Below are 22,131 nucleotides of genomic sequence, written 5' to 3'. Positions count from 1 at the left end.
ACATAATCAGTACAAATAACATTATTGCTTTAGCTTTGAAATCATTATTTGAATTAGGTAATGGAACAAATATGTAAGCTATTGATTAAAACGCGAACATTTCTCATACCTATATTTCATCCCTGTCTGTTTTGCTGTTGACTCCTTCAAAGAGATGTGGTGCTGAGGTATGAAGTGTCCCAGACTCCGGGCAATGATAGCAACCGTCCGAAATTTTGCACGGGCCCCATTGCCTAATTTCGGGCTGCTGGAGTTCTGCTTGTGCCTGTCGTCACTATTCCGTGCCTTCAAATTATGATCGGTGCAAGCAATTGAGACTTGCATTTTTTTGTTAACGGTGCCCGAATCAAGTCAACAAACCAGCTGCTTTGCTCTAGTACAACGCTTGCGGGGCAGCCAGGAGAGCTGTTGGTTTAATCCAGAGAGACATTAGCAAAGCATCGCATCACAGGTATTTAGGTGCTATTCAGTCCAGATAAGTGCCAGTGAATGAAGCTAAGATTCATGCAGGACAACGAATGACACTCTGCCCATGGGAAATACTGAAAGCTTCTCACATAGCATTAAGCTTCCCCCCACTTACAGTTTGCTCCTTCCCACAAATCTGCAGTGATTTAACTCTTTGGTGAAGAAAAAACTGAGCACTTTGACGTTATGCAGTCTGAATTTCCCAACGCTCTGCCTTTGGTTGCCTGCAGATTTTTGCACAATGTGAGCGAGCTCCTCCTACGCCCTCGCCAAGCCCACAGTTGCCGTTTCACATTTTTCCGCGGCACCAGTAGGTTGCATGAGTTCTTGACACGCTCTTAACTCTTAACTGTAACTGCTGAGCTGACATGTTTTGGAGCACACACAAAAAACAGACGCACGCAGACTCAAATGAAACAAACCGGGGATACAGCAATCGTTTGAAATAATTGCCCATGAAGGACAGATGAGGTTTTACGAACACGTTCAGCTACCTCTTATTATATCGGACCTCAGGCACGGAGAAACAATAACATTTAAAAGCTGGCATATATCAGGGTTACTTGACAGACCCTGATATATGCCAGGTAAATAAGCAGGAAGGGGCTGCGCTGGGCTCCGGCGTGTCGTCACTAGAACTTTGCAACCCATTGCCCTAGAATTTTTCAACAAAGGCACAACCTGGTCTGCAGCAGATGAAAGAATAAAAACTCCCTGTACAGGGTTAGAATCATAGAATGATACAACACAGAAGGAGGCCATTCGGCCCATAGTAGAAACATAGAAAAATAGGTGCAGGAGTAGGCCATTCGGCCCTTCGAACCTGCTCCGCCATTCAATATGATCCTGTCTGATCCTCTATCTCAATACCATATTCCTGCTCTCTCCCCATACCCCTTGATGCCTTTTGTGTCTCAAAATCTATCTATCTCCTTAAATGTATTCAGTAACTTGGCCTCCACAGCCTTCTGTGGTAGAGAATTCCACAGGTTCACCACTCTCTGAGTGAAGAAATTTCTCCTCACCTCAGTCCTAAATGTCCTACCCCGTATCCTGTGACTGTGGCCCTTCGTTCTAGACACTCCAGCCAGGGGAAACATCCTCCCTGCATCCAGTCAGTCTAGCCCTGCCAGAATTTTATATATTTCAATGAGATCCCCTCTTATTCTTCTAAACTTTAATGAATACAGGCCTAGTCGACCCAACCTCTCCTCATATGACAGTCCTGCCATCCCAGGAATCAGTCTGGTGAGCCTTCGCTGCATTCCCTCTATGGCAAGTATATCCTTTCTTAGGTAAGGAGACCAAAACTGCACACAGTACTCCAGGTGTGGTCTCACCAAGGCCCTGTATAACTGTAGTAAGACATCCTGGCTCCTTTACTCAAATCCTCTTGTAATGAAGGTCAACATACCATTTGCCTTCCTAACTGCTTGCTGCACCTGCATGTTTGCTTTCAGTGACTGATGTACAAGGACACCCAGGTCCCTTTGTACATCAGCATTTCCAATCTATCACCATTTAAATAATACTCTACCTTTCTGTTTTTCCTACCGAAGTGGATAACTTCACATTTATCCATGTTATACTTCATCTGCCATGTATTTGCCCACTCACTCAACTTGTCTAAATCGCCTTGAAGCCTCTTTGCATCCTCCTCACAACTCACAAACACCTAGTTTCATGTCATCAGCAAACTTGGAAATATTACATTTGGTTCCCTCATCCAAATCATTGATATATATTGTGAATAGCTGGGGCTCAAGCACTGATCCCTGCGGTACCCCACTAGTCACCGCCTGCCACCCCGAAAAAGACCCATTTATTCCTACTCTCTGTTTCCTGTCTGTTAACCAATTTTCAATCCATGCCAGTATATTATCCCCAATCCCATGTGCTTTAATTTTGCACACTAACCTCTTATGTGGGACTTTATCAAAGGCCTTCTGAAAATCCAAATACGCCACATCCACTGGTTCTCCCTTATCTATTCTATCAGTTACATCCTCAAAAAACTCCAGTAGGTTTGTCGAACACGATTTCCCTTTCATAAATCCATGTTGACTTGTCTAATCCCATTGATATTTTCTAAGTGTCCGGTTATCACACCCTTTATAATAGACTCTAGCATTTTCCCTACTACTGAGGTTAGTCTGTAGTTCCCTGTTTTCTCTCTCCCTGCTTTTTTAAATAGTGGAGTTACATTTGCCACCCTCCAATCTGCAGGAACTGTTCCATAATCTATAGAATTTTGGAAGATGACAACCAATGCATCCTTCTTCTTCTTAGGCAGTCCCTCAGAACTGAGGGTGACTTGCTTCCACACTAAAAATGAGTTCTCAGGTGACTGATGAATCCAATGTGGGACCTACAGTGTCTGTCACAGGTGGGGCAGATGGTGGTTGAAGGGGCGGGTGGGTGGGGTGCTTGGGTTGACGTGCGCTCCTTCTGCTGTTTGCGCTTGGCTTCCGCTTGCTCCCCGTCAAGAGACTCGAGGTGTTCGACGCCTTACCAGATGCTTCTCCTCAACTTTGTGCAGTCTTGGGCCACGGATTCCCAGGTGTCGGTGGGGATGTTGCACTTTTTCAAGGAGGCTTTGAGGGTGTCCTTGAAGCATTTCCTCTGCCCACCTGGGGCTCTCTTGCCGTGTCAGAGCTCCAAGTAGAGTGCTTGTTTTGGGAGTCTCGTATCGGGCATGCAGACGATGTGGCCCATCCATTGGAGCTGATCGAGCGTGATCAAAACTTCGATGCTGGGGATGTTGGCCTGAGCAAAAACACTGACGTTGGTGTGCCTATCCTGCCAATGGATGTGCAGGATCTTGCGGAGGCAGCATTGGTGGTACCTCTCCAGTGGTTTGAGCTGCCTGCTGTACATGGTCCATGTTTTTGAACCATACAGGAGGGTGGATATCACTACTGCTCTGTAGACCATGAGCTTGGTGCTGGGTTTGAGGTCCTGGTCATCAAACACTCTCTTCCTCAGGCGACCGAAGGCTGCACTGGCACACTGAAGGCGGTGTTGAACTTCGTCATCGACATCTGCCTTTGTTGACAGTAAGCTCCCGAGATATGGAAAGTGGTCCACGTTGTCCAAGGCCTTGTCATGGATTTTGATAATCGGGGAGCAGTACTGTGTGGCGGGGGCAGGTTAGTAGAGGATCTTTGTCTTACGGATGTTTAGTGTAAGGCCCATGCTCTCGTACACTTCGGTGAAGGTGTTGACAATGGCTTGGAGTTCGGCCTCAGAATGTGTGAAGATGCAAGTGTCATCTGCATACTGTAATTCGATGACAGAGGATGGGACGACCTTGGATCTGGACTGGAGGCAACGGAGGTTGAACAGTTTCCCGTTTGTTCTGTAGATTAGCTCCACTCCCGCAGGGAGCTTACTGAGCGTGAGATGGAGCTTTGCAGCAGGAGGATCGAGAAGAGCGTTGGTGCGATAACACAGCCTTGCTTGACCCCGGTCCGTACGTGAATTGGGTCTGTGGTGGATCCATTGGTCAGGATCACGCTTGCATGTCGTCGGGAAGCAGGCGGAGGATGGTGACAAACTTTTGAGGGCAGCCGAATTTGAGGAGGACACTCCATAATCTCTCACGGTTGATGGTGTCAAAGGCCTTTGTGAGGTCAAAGAAGGCCATGTACAGCGGTTGCTGCTGTTCCCTGCATTTCTCTTGTCGTTGATGCACAGTGAAGATCATGTCCATTGTACCTCTTAGTGGGCGGAATCCGCATTGCAACTCTGGGAGGAGCTCTTCAGCCAATGGGAGAAGGCGATTGAGGAGGATTCTTGTGATGACTTTCCCTGTGGCAGACAGCAGGGAGACTCCTCCGTAATTACCGCAATCGGTTGACAACCAATGCATCCACTATTTCCATGGCTACCTCTTTTAATACTCTGGGATGCAGATTATCAGGCCCTGGGGATTTATCAGCTTTCAGTCCCATTAATTTCTCCAGCGCTATTTTTTTACTAATACTAATTTCCTTTAATTCCTCCTTCTCACTAGACCTTTGGTTCCCTAGCATTTCTGGGAAGTTATTTGTGTTCTCTTCCGTGAAGACAGAACCAAAGTATTTGTATAATTGCTCTGCCATTTCCTTGTTCCCCATTATAAATTCTCCTGTTTCTGACTGTAAGGGACCTACATTTGTCTTCACTACACTTTTTCTTTTTACATACTTGTAGAAGCTTTTACAAACTGCTTTTATGTTCCTTGCAAGTTTACTCTCATACTCTAGTTTTCCCCTCTTAATCAATCTCTTGCTCCTTTTTTGCTGAACTCTAAACTGTTCCCAATCCTTTGGCTTGCTACTTTTTCTGGCAACTTTATATGACTCCTTTTTGGATCTAATACTATCCTTACTTTCTTTTGTTAGCCATGGTTGGGCCGCTTTTCCTTTTGTGTTTTTGCGCCAGAAAGGAATGTATAACTGTTGCAATGCATGCATTCGTTCCTTAAATGTTAACCATTGCCTATCCACTGTCATGCTTTTTGATGAAGCTCCCCAATCTGTCATAGCCAACTCACTCCTCGTGCCTGTGCCGGCTCTTTGGTACAGCTATCCAATTAGTCCCACTCCCCTGCTCTTTCCCTATAGCCCTGTAATGTTTCCCCTTCTTATTTACTCTATCAATTATTCCCCTTCTTATTTACTCTTATCAAGACAGTTCGTGATTTTGAACACTTTTATCAAATCTGCTCTTAACTGCTCTAAGAACAACACCAGCTTCTCTAGTCTCTCCACATAACTGAAGTCCCTCCTGCCTGGTACCATGCTAGTAAATTTATTCTGCACCGTCTCTAATACCTTGACATCCTTCCTAAAATATGGTGCCCATAATTGAGGCCTAACCAGTGTTTTATAAGGGTTTAACATAACTTCCTTATTTTGCCTCTATGAATAAAGCCAAGGATCCCATATGATTTTTTTTAACAGTCTTCTCAACTTGTCCATCCACCTTCAAAGATTTGTGTACATACACCCCCAGGTCTCTCTGTTCCTGCACCACCTTTAAAATTGTACCATTTAGTTTATATTGCCTTTCCTCATTCTTCCTACAAAAATGTATCACTTCACACTTCTTTGCATTAAATTTCATCTGCCATGTGTCTGCCCATTTCACCACTCTGTCTATGTCCTCCTGAACTCTGTTACTATCCTCCTCGTTGTTTACTACATTTCCGAGTTTTATGTCATCTGCAAACTTTGAAATTATGCCCTGTATACCCAAGTCCAGGTCATTAATATATATCAAAAAGAGCAGTGGTTCTAATACCGACCCCTGTATACTTCCCTTCAGTCTGAAAAAACAACCATTCACCACTACTCTCTGCTTTCTGTCCCTTAGACAATTTTGTATCCACACTGCCACTGTGCCTTTAATCCCATGGGGTTAATGTTGATAGTCTTGATGATAAATGCAGGAGTCCCAGTCCTGTGGTTTGGTTTGACTGCAGTAATGTTTTTCCATTCTTTGTGTAGGAATAAAAATGGAAACAATGCTTACTTGCTAATGAAATCACAGCATGACTTTGAATGCCTACATGTAGTGTTCCACTTTACAATGTGCACACTCTCACTGATCTAGCAAGAGCACCGATAATCAGATAATGATGATGCTGAGTGATAAATGGAGCAGCCTGCCTCAGTGCCTGCAGCCCAATGACAGGAATAAAGTGACTACATCCCAAAAGAATCTACGGCATGGTGTATTTGGAATTCCAAAAGGCATTTGATAATGTTCCGCGTGAAAGATTATTTGGTAAACTCAAAGGTGTGGGGATTCAGGACAAAACTTGGGTATGGATAAGAGTTTGCTGAAGGTTAAAAAAAGCCAGATTGTAGTTAGATTTCAGGGTGCAGGGGGGCAGTATTGAGTGAGGTGCCCCAGGGCTCAGTTTTGGGATTATTGCTGTTTCTAATTAACATCAAAGGAGGAAATCCAGAATTGGGAGAATGAGCTAAGCAAAATCTGTTAGTGGGCAGAACATTTTTGTGCCGAGGCATCTAAGAGGTGATCCTGTGGAGGTATATAAAATAATGAAAGGTGTTATGTATTATGTGTTCTCCTCCCACCTGCGGTGGCGCTGTCACAGCAGATGAATGGTTGGGTTTGTTCTCTTTTGTTCTTTACTTTTCTCCAGAACTTTCCCTTTGAATAAAGAAGCAGCATGTTTGCAATCTCGGGGTTCTGAGCACTAATTGTGTTTAGGTATAACGGCACAGGTACAGACACAACAAAGTGGCGGCGAGGATGGGATGAATCTGTGTTGTGGGAACTTTCTTGTTTTCGACTATAAAACACTCGGAACAGAGATTGCAGCATTACATTAACGTTACGGGTGCAGTGAGTAAACGGAAATTAAAATTTGAAATGTGAGATGGCTGCTATATTCGGAAACATCGGTGATTTTGATGAAAATGTTGAGCAATGGAGCGCTTATGCGGAACGTTTTGACTATTTTGTTTTGGCGAATGCGGTGGCAAACGATAAGGTCGTGCCTACCTTTTTGAGTATAATGGGAGCAAAGACATTCAATTTACTGCGCAGCCTTGTACAGCCAGTTAAGCCAGGAACTAAAACATATAAACAACTAGTGGAAATTCTTGGAGCACATTTTTCACCGACACCTCTGGTTATTGCGGAGAGATTTAGATTTCACAAGCGGAATCAAGAGGAGAGGGAAACAGTGACTATGTTTATTGCTGCTTTGAAAAGGTTGTCAGAACACTGCGAGTTCAAGGAGGTGCTGAATGACACCATTAGAGACAGACTTGTGTGTGGTCTGCAAAGTGCAGCCACACAGAAGCGCCTTCTTACTGAGGACAACCTTACTCTTGAAAAGGCCATTGAAGTTAGTGTCTCCATGGAGATGGCAGAAAAGGAGGCTCACCAGTTTAGTTCAACAGGGAGCGTTCACAAGGTGTCGTCTGAGCCTAAAGGTCCGCGGAACGGCACATGTTACCGTTGTGGAAAAACGGGCCATCACGCTAATGACTGCTGGTGTACGGAGCTGGAATGCTGAAACTGTGGCAAAAAGGGTGACATTGAACGTGCCTGTAGAGGTAAAAAAAAGAACAGACAGAGCTGGGAAGCATGGAAGCAAAATGTCTGTATTTGGACAAGAGAAGAAAAAGAGTGTTCATTCAGTGCAGCATGATGGAACAAGCAAAACAGAAGGGAACGACACCTCTGAGGAGGAAGAGGTACACATACTGACGGTTGCAGGTGGTCCAAATGGCTACTGGGTGTCACCACTGGTGGGGGGACAATCAGTGCGGATGGAGGTGGACACAGGCGTGGCTGTGTCCCTTGTTTCAGACACTGTCTACAACAAAATGCTAAAGCACCTTACCCTTCAGCCAACAAACATTGTGCTAAAGACGTATACCGGCGAACCTGTGGCCATGAGAGACACCATTGAGGTGACAGTTAAATTGAACGGACAGACTGCGAAACTGCCACTATATGTGGTAAAGGGAAATTACCCATCTCTACTGGGACGTGCGTGGCTAGAGAAAATCACGCTGGACTGGCCTGCAGTCCGCATGATGTCAAAAGGGGAGTCAGGTCTGACTGCAGTTTTAAACAAACATGCAGAACTCTTCAATGGTGAACTTGGGAGCATGAAAAAGATCAGTGTGAGACTGGACATTAAACCTGACAGCAAGCCGAAGTTTCACAAAGCCCGACCTGTACCCTATGCAATTAGGCCAAAAGTTGAGGCTAACTTGGAGGCCTGGAGCCTGTGAGCATGAGCAAATGGGCCACAACCATTATTCCTGTCCTGAAAAAGGATGGATCTATTCAAATCTGTGGGGATTTTAAAGTGACTATTAACCCGGTGCTGTCTGCGGAGCAGTACCCTCTTCCCCTCATTGGTGATCTCTTTACAGGCCTGGCCGGAGGGCAAAAGTTCTGCAAAATCGACTTATGCCAGGCTTATCTACAAATGCATGTCAATGACAAATCAAAGGAGCTGCTGACAATTGTGACACACAAGGGGCTATACAGGTACTGCCACCTTCCATGTGGAATTACGTCGGCCCCTGCTCTATTCCAAAGGGCAATGGATCAGATTTTGAGTGGACTGCCAGGAGTCCAGTGCTACCTGGACGACATCCTTTTCACTGGGACAAATGAGGAGGATCATCTTCTGAACTTGGATGCGACACTACAGCGACTGAAAAAGTACGGACTCAGAGTTCCTAAAGACAAATGTGAATTCTTTCAGTCTTCAGTGTGGCAGGCTTAATTGCTGAATATAATGAGTTACTCTCCCTTAAGGCTATAATCATTTGCATCTCCAGGTCTCAGAGTAGTATCCATGCAGTATGATGGGTAGTCAGCGAATTGGAGTTATAATGCTGGTTGTGCATTGTTGCAAGTTGTACTGCAGTTGACCACAATGAACCTTTGTGCATTAGTGCTTCAATGCATGTGTGGAACTCTGTTCCCAGGTGGTGAACTTTTCATATTCGTAAAGTACTAACAGGAATATCGTTTCTCTAATGACATTAATGACACAGATTATTATTTGAATGGCAATAGATTGGGAGAAGGGGAAGTGCAAAGAGACCTGGGTGTCCTTGTGCACCAGTCACTGAAGGTAAGCATGCAGGTGCAGCAGGCGGTTAAGAAGGCAAATGGTATGTTGGCCTTCGTAGCAAGAGGGTTCGAGTACAGGAACAAGGATGTCTTGCTACAGTTGTACAGGGCCTTGGTGAGACCGCACCTTGAGTATTGTGTGCAGTTTTGGTCACCTTACCTGAGGAAGGACGTTCTCGCCATGGAGGGAGTGCAGCGAAGATTCACCAGGCTGATACCTGGGATGGCAGGAATGACGTATGAGGAGAGATTGTGTCGATTGGGCTTATACTCACTGGAGTTTAGAAGATTGAGAGGGGATCTCATCGAAACCTATAAAATTCTGTCAGGTCTGGACAGACTAGATGCAGGAAGGATGTTTCTGATGGCCGGGGAGTCCAGAACCAGGGGTCATAGTCTAAGGATAAGGGGTAAGCCATTTAGGACTGAAATGAGGAGGAATTTCTTCGCCCAGAGAGTGGTGAACCTGTGGAATTCTCTGCCACAGAGGGCGGTGGAGGCCAGTTCATTAAATATATTCAAGAAAGAGTTGGATATATTTCTTGAGGCTAAAGGGATCAAGGGATATGGGGAAAAGGCAGGGACAGGGTACTGAATTTGGATGATCAGCCATGATCACATTGAATGGCGGAGCAGGCTCGAAGGGCCGAATGGCCTACTCCTGCTCCTATCTTCTATGTTTCTATGTTTCTATGTTTCTAAAAGAATCCATACAAAGCTTTGAAAGTTTCCAGGAGGGTCAACAGACTGCCTGGGCACTTTTAAAATATGACTTTGTGCTGGGATAGAATCATATTGTAGCTGGTGCAAATCTGAAATGGTATGAGATGGCCTCATAATGAAGTGTCACACTGCATGGCTTTAGTGCCAATGAGAGTCAGACCAGGACTTGACTATCAAGATATAATGCTGCTTTCATAATGATGCATATTTGGAACTGTTGCACATTGACGTGAAAATAGCAATAGCAGTATAACTGCAGCATCAATGGACTGTATATTTAAATCACAAAACAGTATTGTAAAGTTGCCTCAGTGAGTAGAAGAGCTCTCACTAGTTACAACATCCACTGTTTAAATTCCAACAGCAGAAACTATAGGGGTGATTTTAACTCTCCCCAATCATCAGGAACGGAGTGCAGGAGCAGTTAAAATGGAGCAGCTCCATTTCCCCATCCGTTCCTGAAGATCTACAATTTTAAGACTGATGGTTTTGGCAGCAGATAAGGCTCCCAACAGACTCCAGCAGGAGCCTCATTAATAAAAACAAATCAGGGTCCCTTGACGTACAAAGGCCCCAATGGAATTTCACCCAGCCCCTGAGTGGGGAGCTCGCCATGGCCGTCCCACCAGGTGAACCTACCGCGCTGCTATCAAAGCTAAGGTAAGTTCCATAGAATTAAAATTAACTCCTCTGGACCCCACAGGAAACGTCCAGGCCTCTGCTGTCCTGCCCTCCCCCGCCCCTCCGCCCCTCCACCCCTCCGCCCTCCCAAGCCATGATACCCAACAAACACCCCCCACCCTTCCCAGATTTGCATTGTTGCCGGAAGTCTTCTTCCGATGCCAGTGGTTGGCCTCTGGACGGCCTGATTTTCATCCTTCCCCACCAGCCAGCTGAAGCGTTCTGCCAAAAATGGCCAGGCAGCTGACAAGTGGCATTTAATTGAGGTCGGCAGTTAAAATCTGCCAGACTTCCAACTCATACATCTGCACAGGATTCCTGCTGGGAGTTAAAATCAGCCCCTATCTGTTCAGTGTTGCAGAGGCATTCTAGCCCATCAGAATTCAAACAAGGCTCCAGTCAGTCTAATTCAATAGGATTTAGAAACTGTTATTTTTTTTTAACAATGAGTTGGGTAGCTAAGTTGGGGAGTAAATGGAGTTCCGTTGTTATGTACTCATTCTGTGTTAAAGTTTAAAGTAGATCAAACAATCCTGGGTATTCTATCTAGATGTATTTAGTGAAAATCAAGAACACGGACACTCAAAGCTCCAAAAAGGCTACGTTCATCTGATATTGCCAACTCTTTACTTTTCTTATCTATCCACTTTACTTTCTCCATGGGTCTCCAAACCCACAGCGCAAAGCTCTCTAGATTAGGAACATGGCTTTGTATAGCTGTAGCATCATTTCTATCTCTTGTATTCTAGTCCTCTAGTTTTAATTTTGGTTATTGCCTCATTCCAGTATGTATGACACTACAGTTGGAGCAGTATATTTATCATCATCAGTGGTCTGCCTAGGCAGGTTTTGGTTCAATTCTCCCTTCCCCAAATCACTTTGTCTTGTGCTTCATATGATCTCTCATATTAAGGGGAGGAAGTTTTGCTACAACTATACAAAGCTCTGGTTAGACTATATCTGAAGTACTGTGTACAGTTTTGGGCCCCGCACCTTAGAAAGGATAAACTGGCCTTGGAAGGAGTGCAGCACAGATTCACCAGAATATTACAGGGCTCCAAGGGTTAGATTATGAGGAGAGATTACATAAATTAGGCTTGTATTCCCTGGAATATAGAAGGTTGAAGGGTTATTTGATTGAGGTTTATCGGATTTTGAAAGGAATTGAGAGGGTACATAGAGAGAAATTTTTTCTGCTGGTCTCGGACCAGGGGACATAACAATAAAATCAGAGCCAGGCCATTCAGGAGAGAAGTTAGGAAACAGGTCTTCACGTAAAGGGTGGGACTCTCTCTGTCAAAAAACAGTAGATGTTAGCTCAATTATTAATTTTAAATCTGAGATCGGTAGATTTTTGCTAGCCAAGGGTATTAAGGGATATGGAGCCAAGGTGAGTGGATGGAGTTAGGTCACAATTCAGCCATGATCTCATTGAATGGTGAATAGGCTCGAGGAGCTGAATAGCCTACTCCTGTTCCTATGTTCCTAATTCTTCAGTTTTCCAGAATCATCCTTCTTTTCTGCCCTCTTGGTCTTTTTCCTTCTATCACCATTTTCAACATCCCACCCCCTCTCGGTACATGCCCAATCTAATTAATTTGCCTTCTTTTGATATCAAACTATGTTCATCTGATATTGCCAACTCTTTACTTTTCTTGTCTATCCACTTTACTTTCTCCATGGGTTTCCAAACCCACAGCTCAAAGCTCTCTAGATTAGGAACATGGCTTTGTATAGCTGTAGCATAACTTCTACCCCTTGTATTCTAATCCTCTAGATATAAAGGCCAGTATTCCATTAGCCTTTTTGAGTATTTTCTGTACCTGTTCATGACATTTTAATGATCTATGTACCTGGACCCCCAAGTCTCTTTGGACCTCCACTGTTTTTAGCTTTTCACCATTTAGAAATTACCTTGTTCTATTCTTTTTAGGTCCAAAGTGGATGATCTCACATTTGCCTACATTGAAATCCATTTGCCACAGTTTTGCCCATTCACTATCAATATCTCTTTGTAATTTTATGCTTTTATCTACAATGCCGCCATCAGCAAATTTGGATATGTGGCTTTCTATCCCATCATCTAAGTCATTAATAAATACAGTGAATAGTTGAGGCCCCAATACATCATCATCATCGGCGACCACTCGAATTCGAGTATGGTATGTCCTTCATCAGTCATCTACTTGTGGGTCTTCAGGTGGCTGTGGAGGCCAATCCGAGATCCACAGACTCTACTACAGTGTGGGCATGTAAGACTATTGGTAGTAACTGGAGTATGGGTCTTCTTAAGTTGTTGTCTCTCCTTTTAGCAGGCCAAAAAGTGGATAAATCCCCAGGCCCGGACGAGATGTATCCCAGGCTGCTGTGGGAGGCAAAGGAGGAGATTGCAGGGGCTCTGACACAAATTTTCAGAACCTCTCTGGCCACAGGGGATGTACCAGAGGACTGGAGAACAGCTAACGTAGTACCATTATACAAGAAGGGTAGCAGGGATAAACCAGGGAATTACAGGCCAGTGAGCCTAACATCTGTGGTAGGGAAATTATTGGAAAAAATTCTGAGGGATAAAATTAGTCTCCACTTGGAGAGGCAAGGATTAATCAGGGATAGTCAGCATGGCTTTGTCAAGGGTAAATCATGTCTGACAAATCTGATTGAATTTTTCGAGGGGGTGACTAGGGGGGTGGATGAGGGAAATGCTGTGGATGTGGTTTACATGGACTTCAGTAAAGCTTTTGACAAAGTCCCACATAGGAGACTGGTCAAGAAGGTAAGAGCCCATGGGATCCAGGGTGCCTTGGCGCGTTGGACCCTAAACTGGCTGAGTGGCAGGAGGCAGAGGGTGATGGTCGAAGGTTGCTTTTGTGACTGGAAGCCTGTGTCCAGTGGGGTACCTCAGGGATCGGTGCTGGGTCCCTTGTTGTTTGTGATCTACATAAATGATTTGGATGAGAATGTAAAAGGTATGATCAGTAAGTTCGCAGATGACACGAAAATTGGTGGGGTGGTAAATTGCGAGGAGGAAAGCCTCAGGCTACAGGACGATATAAACGGGTTGGTCAGATGGGCGGAAAAGTGGCAAATGGAATTTAACCCTGAAAAGTGCGAGGTGGTGCATTTTGGACGGACAAATAAGGCAAGGGAATACACAATGAGTGGTAGGGCCCTAGGAAGTACAGAGGGTCAGAGGGACCTTGGTGTACATGTACATAGATCCCTGAAGGCAGCGGAACAGGTAGATAAGGTGGTTAAAAAGGCATATGGGATACTTGCCTTCATTAGCTGAGGCATAGAATATAAGAGCAGGGAGGTTATGATGGAGCTGTACAAAACGCTGGTGAGGCCACAGCTGGAGTACTGTGTGCAGTTCTGGTCGCCTCACTATAGGAAGGATGTGATTGCTTTGGAGAGGATGCAGAGAAGATTCACCAGGATGTTACCTGGGATGGAGCGCCTCAGCTGTGAAGAAAGACTAAACAGGCTGGGGTTGTTTTCCTTGGAGCAAAGAAGACTGAGGGGGGACCTGATTGAGGTGTACAAAATGATGAGGGGCATAGATAGGGTAGATAAAGAGGAACTTTTCCCCTTAGTAGGGGGGTCAATAACAAGGGGGCATAGATTCAGGGTAAGGGGCAGGAGATTTAGAGGGGATTTGAGGAGGAACTTTTTCACCCAGAGGGTGGTTGGAATCTGGAACTCACTGCCTGAAAGGGTGGTAGAGGCAGGAACCCTCACAACATTCAAGAAGCATTTGGATGAGCACTTGAAATGCCATTGCATACAAGGCTATGGACCAAATGCTGGAAAATGGGATTAGACTGGACAGGGATTGATGGACGGCGCAGATGCGATGGGCCGAAGGGCCTCTTTCTGTGCTGTATAACTCTATGACTCTTACGGTGCTGGCGTTTATCCTCAGCGGCACGCTGGAGATTCTTTTCATGTAGTGCGGCACCGTTGTGGATGCATTTTCTCCAATTGTCTCTGTCCAGTGCGATTTCCTCCCAGTTATTAATATTGATATGGAACTTTTTAAGGATTACTTTGATGTTATCTTTGTAACACTTCTTTTGACCACCAGGAGACCTCTGCCCTTCCTTCAACTGGGAGTACAGAACCTGTTTTGGGAGACGTGAGTCTGACATGCGAATGACATGTCCAATCCATCGGAGTTGATGCTGCATGATGAGCGTAGTGATGCTGTAGATATTGGCCTCTTCAAGTATACTCCAGTTGGTACGCTTGTCCTCCCAGCTGACCCTCAAGATTTTGCGTAGAGAGCGTTGGTGGTATTGCTCTAAAGCTTTGAGATGTCTACCGTACATAGTCTAGGTTTCAGCTCTATATAAAAGGGTGGGAAGGATGATGGCTTTAAGAACATAAGAACATAAGAAATAGGAGCAGGAGTAGGCCAATCGGCCCCTCGAGCCTGCTCCGCCATTCAATAAGATCATGGCTGATCTGATCCTAACCGCCAATCCACTGTCACAGAACCATCTCCTGAATCTAACAGAATTAGACACACGAAATAGGAGCAGGATCAGGCTACACGGCCCCTGGGCCCGCTCCGCTACCCACAGGGCCATGACCGATCCGAACCTAGACTCATGTCCAAATTCCTGCCCGCTCCCCGTAACCCTTAATTCCCTTTACTTCTAGGAAACTGTCTATTTCTGTTTTAAATTTATGTAATGATGTAGCTTCTACAGCTTTTTGGGGCAGCATATTCCATGGACCTACCACCCTCTGAGTGAAGTAGTTCCTCCTCATCTCAGTTTTGAAAGAGCAGCCCCTTATTCTAAGACTATGACCCCTAGTTCTAGTTTCACCCATCATCGGGAACATCTTCCCCGCATCCACCCGATCCGACCCCTTCACAATCTTATATGTTTCAATAAGATCGCCTCTCATTCTTCTGAACTCCAATGAGTAGAGTCGCAATCTACTCAACCTCTCCTCATATGTCCATCCCCTCATCCCCAGGATTAACCGAGTGAACCTTCTTTGTACTGACTCGAGAGCAAGTATGTCCTTTCTTAAGTATGGACACCAAAACTGTACGCAGTATTCCAGGTGCGGCCTCACCAATACCTTGTACAACTGAAGCAATACCTCCCTATTTTTATATTCTATCCCCCTAGCAATGAAAGCCAACATTCCATTGGCCTTCTTAATCACTTGCTGCACCTGCATACTAACCTTTTGAGTTTCGTGCACCAGGACCCCCAGATCCCTTTGTACTTCAGTACTTTCCAGTTTCTTGCCATTAAGATAATAACTTGCTCTACGATTTTTCCTGCCAAAGTGCATAACCTCACACTTTCCAGTATTGTATTCCATCTGCCAAATCTCTGCCCACTTACTTAGCCTGTCGATGTCCCCTTGCAGGTTTTTTATGTCCTCCTCACTCACTACTTTCCCTCCCATCTTAGTATCATCTGCAAACTTTGATATGTTACACTTGGTCCCCTCCTCCAAATCGTTAATATAGATTGTAAAGAGTTGGGGACCCAGCACTGACCCCTGCGGAACACCACTAGTTACTGATTGCCAGTCTGAGAATGAACCATTTATCCCAACTCTCTGCCTTCTGTTAGATAGCCAATCCTCTATCCATGCCAGAATATTACCCCCAATCCCGTGATTTTTTATCTTAAGCAATAATCTTTTGTGTGGACCTTGTCAAATGCCTTTTGGAAGTCTAAATACACTACGTCCACTGGTTCCCCTTTATCCACCCTATACGTTACTTCCTCAAAGAACTCCAGCAAATTTGTCAAACATGACTTCCCCTTCATAAAACCATGCTGACTTTGTCCTATTAAATTATGATTATCCAAATGTCCTGTTACTGCCTCCTTAATAATGGACTCCAAAATTTTACCTACCACAGATGTTAGGCTAACCGGTCTATAGTTTCCAGCCTTCTGTCTACTGCCCTTTTTAAATAAGGGTGTTACATTAGCAGTTTTCCAGTCTGCCGGGACCTTTGCCGAGTCCAGGGAGTTTTGGAAAATTATTACCAATGCATCCACAATCCCTACCGCCACTTCCCTCAAGACCCTAGGATGTAAGCCATCAGGTCCAGGTGATTTATCCGCCTTGAGTCCCATTATTTTACCGAGTACCACTTCCTTCGTGATTTTGATCGTGTTTAGCTCCTCCCCCCCTTTAGCCCCCTGTTTGTCCAGTGTTGGGATATTCTTAGTGTCTTCTACTGTAAAGACTGATGTAAAATATTCATTCAGTGTTTTTGCCATCTCCATATTTCCCACCATTAATTTCCCGGTCTCATCCTCTAAGGGACCAACATTTACTTTAGCCACCCTTTTTCTTTTTATATAACTATAAAAACTCTTACTATCTGTTTTTATATTTTTTGCTAATTTACTTTCATAATCTACCTTCCCTTTCTTAATCAATCTTTTTGTTATTTTTTGCTGTCTTTTAAAGTTTTCCCAATCCTCTATCCTCCCATTAGATTTGGCTACCTTATATGCCCTTGTTTTTAGTCGAATACTATCCTTAATTTCTTTACTTAGCCACGGATGGCTGTCTTTTCTTTTACACCCTTTTCTTCTCAGTGGAATATATATTTTTTGGAAGTTGTAAAATAACTCCTTGAATGTACACCACTGATCATGTATCGTCTTACCCTTTAATCTATTTTCCCAATCCACTCTACTCAATTCCGCTCTCATACCTTCATAGTCTCCTTTATTCAAGCTTAGCATGCTTGTTTGAGATCCAACCTTCTCACCCTCTAATTGAATATGGAATTCAACCATGTTATGGTCACTCATTCCAAGGGGATCATTTACTAGGACATTTTTAATTAATCCCATCTCGTTACACAGGACCAGATCTAAGGTTGCTTGCCCCCTGGTCGGTTCAGTTACATACTGCTCAAGAAACCCATCCCTAACACACTCAATGAACTCATCCTCAAGGCTGCTCTGCCCAATTTGATTTGTCCAATTAATATGATAGTTGAAATCCCCCATAATTCTAGATGTTCCCTTATTACAAGCCTCAACTATTTCCTGATTGATACTCCGTCCAACAGAGTTGCCACTGTTCGGAGGCCTATAGACTACGCCCACTAGTGTTTTTTTCCCCTTATTATTCCTTACCTCCACCCAAACTGTTTCATTATCCTGATCTTTTGACCCAATATCATTTCTCTGTATTACAGTGATTCCTTCCTTTATTAACATAGCCACCCCACCTCCCCTTCCTTCCTGCCTGTCCTTCCTGATCGTTAAATAACCTGGTATGTTTAATTCCCAGGCATTGTCACCCTGCAGCCATGTTTCTGTAATGGCCACAAGATCATACCCATATGTAGTTATTTGTGCCATTAACTCATCTATTTTGTTACGAATGCTACGTGCATTCAGATAGAGAACTTTCAAAGATGTTTTGTGACACTTAGTTCCTGCTTTTGCCCTTTTTATTACTTTACCTTTTACTCCATACCTTCTGCCCCTTCCTGACACGCTCTGGTTTTTAATTTCCCCACTGCTACCTAAGTCTATTACCTTCTCTGTTGTCATTTTTATTATTTGCTCTCTAGGAACCTCCCCCCCACTAGTTAGTTTAAAGCCCTCTCTACAGCCCTAGTTATATGATCCGCCAGGACTCTAGTCCCAGCACTGGCCAAGTGAAGCCCATCCCAACGGAACAGCTCCCTTCTGTCCCAGTACTGGTGCCAGTGTCCCAGGAAGCAAAACCCATTACTCCCACACCAGTCTTTGAGCCACGCATTTAACTCTCTAATTTTATTTGTCCTAGCCAAATTCGCTCATGGCTCAGGTACCCTTGTGGTTCTGCTTTTTAATTTGGCCCCTAGCTACTCAAACTCCCTCAGCAGAACCTCCTTCCTTGTCCTATCTATGTCGTTGGTACCAACATGGACCACGACAACTGGATCCTCCCCCTCCCACTCCAAGTTTCTCTCCAGTCCAGAGGAGATGTCCTTAACCCTGGCACCGGGCAGGCAACACAGCCTTCGGGACTCTCGCTCTCGGCTGCAAAGAACTCTATCTATCCCCCTAACGATACTATCCCCTACCACTACAACATTTCTTTTAACTCCCCCCACTTGAATGGCCCCCTGCTCCACGGTGCTGTGGCCAGGTTGCTCATCCTCCCTGCAGTCCCTGCTCCTGTCCCCACAGGGAGTAAGAGCCTCGAACCTGTTGGACAAGTGCAAGGGCTGCGGCTCCTCCAACACTACCTCCTGGATCCCCGTACCTGCCTCACTTCTAGTCACACCATCCTGACCCTGGCCACGGACTACATCTGAATTAATTAATCTAATTGGTGTGACTACCTCGTGATACACAGAGTCCAGGTAACTCCCCCCCTCCCTGATGTGTCTCAGTGTTTGAAGCTTTGTATACAAGAATTTTAGTTTGGACTTGGAGGTCATGATTTTCAAAGACTCTCCTCCTCAGTTTAGAAAAGGCTGCACTTGCACAACTCAGGCGGTGATGGATTTCAGAATCAATGTCAGCTTTGGAGGATAAATGGCTACCAAGATATGGAAAGGTGTTGACATTTTCAAGGGTGTTATTATCAATCTTTATAGAGGGACGATTTGCAAGCTGATTAGGTGATAGCTGGTGGAGCACCTGGGTTTTCTTTATATTCATGGTGAGGCCCAGAAGTTTGTAGGCTCTGGAAAAAGCATTCAAGGTGTTTTGTAGGTCATGCTTGGAAAGAGCTGTGATGGCGTTATCATCTGCATACTGTAACTCCATAATGGTAGTGATGGAGACTTTGGTCTTGGCCTTAAGCCTGTTGAGATTGAAAAGTCGGCCATCAGTACGGTAAAGGATTTGAATTCCGGTGGGCAAATCATTGCCGATGAGATGGAGGATAACTGAGATGAACACTGCAAAAAGGGTTGGAGCAATGATGCAGCCCTGTTTTACTCCTGTCTCAACTGTAATGGGCTCTGAAATAGAACCGCTGCTGCTGAGAACTGCTGCAGACATGTTGTCATGTAGCAGCCTCAGAACTAAGATGAATTTATCGGGGCAGCCAAGCTTAGACAAGATATGCCATAAAGTCTGGCGGTGGACGGTGTCAAAAGCTTTAGTTAAGTCTATGAAAGCTATGAACAGTGGTTGCTTTTGTTCATGGCACTTCTCTTGTAATTGATGTACTGTGAAGATCATATCAGCTGTTCCTTTGGATGGTCGGAAACCACACTGCGACTCCGGAAGCACCTCCTCAGATAACGGCAAAAGTCTGTTAGCAAGGACACGGGCAAGCACTTTTCCTGTGGAAGAAAGAAGGGAGATACCTTGGTAGTTACCACACACCGGCTTTTCCCCCTTTTTAAAGATAGTAACAATCAAAGCGTCTCTGAGATCTTGTGGAATTTCTTCCTGCTGCCATATTTTTAGGAGGAAGGCATGTATGTGTGTCAGGGACTCAGGGCCACCTTTTTTAAGGATTTCTGCTGGAATCCCATCTGAGCCGGCAGCTTTGTTGTTTTTCATGGACCTGATGGCATTCTGCACTTCTACAATGCTTGGGGGTGCCCCCATTTCCTCCCTTTCTGGTCTCTGCGGTAATTGATTGATGGACTCCAGATCTGCACTACTGTGTCGGTGGAGCAGTTCTTGAAAATGCTCCCTCCATCTTGTGTCAATTGCCTCCTTGTCCTTGAGCAGAGTTAAACCGTCCTTAGAGCGTAAGGGGTTTAAGCCACGGTAGCTTGGTCCGAAAACTGCCTTGGTGGCACTGAAGAAGCCTCTGGAGTCCCCAGTATCAGCCATACGTTGTATTTCTAGGGACTTTTGAGGCCACCAGTTGTTCTTCATCTCCCTTATTCTCTGCTGGACATCTGCCTTAACTCTAGCATGAGCCTCTCTTTTGGCCTTGCTGCTGATGTTGTTTTGCCAGGCGCAGAAAGCTTTCCTTTTCCTTTCTATGAGCTGTTCAATTTCTGAGTCGTTCTCATCAAACCAGTCCTGATGTTTCCTGGACTTGAAACCGAGTATGTTCTGGGAGGTGTTGAGGATAGTGGCTTTCAGCAGTTCCCAATGTTCTCCAGTATCATGTGGGTATTCCTTTGGAAGACTTTGCCTGATGGAATCCTGAAAGCACTGCTGTATGGCAGTGTCCTCAAGACATTCAATGTTTAATTTTGGCCGGAACTGCTTCTTCTGAGCATGTATCTTGGGCTTTAGTTTGAGGGACATAGTTGCTCAGATAAGGCGATGATCTGTCCAGCAGTCATCAGTGTTGAACATGGCCCTAGTGACCAGAACATCATGACGATCCCTTGCCCGTACAATGACATAGTCAATGAGATGCCACAATTTTGAGTGGGGGTGCCTCCAGGAGGTTTTGTCCTTGTTTTTTTGTCGGAAGAAAGTGTTTGTGATTATGAGGTTGTGCTCAGCACATTTAGTGAGAAGAAGTAATCCGTTTGAGTTGGACTTTCCGATGCCCTCTTTTCCTATGATGCCTTTCCATAGTTGGTAATCCCGACCGACCCTGGCATTGAAGTCCCCAAGAAGAATGACTTTATCGTCTTTTGGGATACCAGACAAGGTTTTATCCAGGTCAGCATAGAAAATCTCCTTTAATTCATCTAGCGAATCCAGGGTGGGAGCATAAGCACTCACAACTGTTGCCATCTGATTGTTGGACAGGGTTAGACGCATTTTCATGAGGCATTCATTGATTCCCACAGGAAATTCGGAGAGTTGGCTAACAAGTTCATTTTTGATGGCAAATCCAACTCCATGGATCCGGGGGTTTTCCGTTGGCTTCCCTTTCCAGTAGAATGTGTAACCCCCCTTCTCCTCCTTCAATTGACCTTCTTCTGCTAGTCGAGTTTCAGATAGGGCCGCTATATCAATGTTGCATCGTTTCAGCTCTCTGCATACGATAGCCGTTCGTCCCAATACAGATCCCTGCGGGACACCGCTAGTCACAACTTGCCAGTTAAAGTACCTGCCCATTATCCCTACTCTCTGTCTCCAGCCACTCAGCCAATTTCCTAACCAGGTCAATAATTTGCATTAATTTCCATGGGCTTCAACCTTAGTTAACAATCTCTTATGAGGGACTTTATCAAATGCCTTCTGGAAGTCCATATAAATAACAACCATAGACATTCCCCTGTCCACTACTTTAGCCACCTCTTCAAAAAATTCAATCAGGTTCGCAGGCATGACCTACCTTTCACAAATCCATGCTGGCTCTCTCTGATCAGCTGAAAATTTTCAAGGTGTTCAGTCACATCCTTAATTAAAGGCTCTAGTAATTTCCCGACAACAGATGTTAGGCTAACTGGTTTATAATTCCCTGGTTTCCCTCTCTCGCCATTCTTAAATAACGGAGTAACATGCGCAATTTTCCAATCTAAAGGGGTGGTTCCTGAATCTAGAGAACTTTGGAAGATTATAGTTAGGACATCTGTAATGTGCTCACCTACTTCCTTTCAAATCCTGGGATGGAAATCATCTGGTCCTGAAGATTTGCCACTCTTTCATGCCATTATTTTCTTTATTACTGTTATTTTGCTTAAGGTAATTTTGTTGAATCCCTGTCCCTGATTCAGTATTATTTTCCTTGGGATTTCCAGCATGGTATCGTCTTCCTCTACTGTAA

The 22,131-nt window shown here is 44.7% G+C and overlaps 1 protein-coding gene across 13 annotated transcripts in view; it reads right to left on the bottom strand.

The window, feature by feature from the left end:
- kcnab1a (potassium voltage-gated channel subfamily A regulatory beta subunit 1a) overlaps positions 1 to 22,131 on the bottom strand; it is a 568,613-nt gene that overhangs the window by 361,022 nt on the left and 185,460 nt on the right. For 8 of the 13 annotated variants that reach the window (XM_085990340.1, XM_085990337.1, XM_085990333.1 and 5 more), the window contains one exon: positions 110 to 405. The exons of the other annotated variants lie outside the window; for them this stretch is intronic. In XM_085990340.1, the coding sequence (XP_085846466.1) occupies positions 110 to 324 (215 nt within the window). In that variant the 5' untranslated portion in view covers positions 325 to 405. The remainder of the gene's footprint in view (positions 1 to 109; positions 406 to 22,131) is intronic. 13 annotated transcript variants of the gene reach the window in all.

Source organism: Somniosus microcephalus, chromosome 6 (genome assembly GCF_052327205.1).
Source record: "Somniosus microcephalus isolate GS21.2 chromosome 6, FLI_Smic_1.0, whole genome shotgun sequence".
In the NCBI taxonomy this organism is placed as follows: domain Eukaryota; kingdom Metazoa; phylum Chordata; class Chondrichthyes; order Squaliformes; family Somniosidae; genus Somniosus; species Somniosus microcephalus.
The sequence above is the reverse complement of the archived record's forward strand: the minus strand, read 5'-3'. Positions and strand labels throughout refer to the sequence as shown.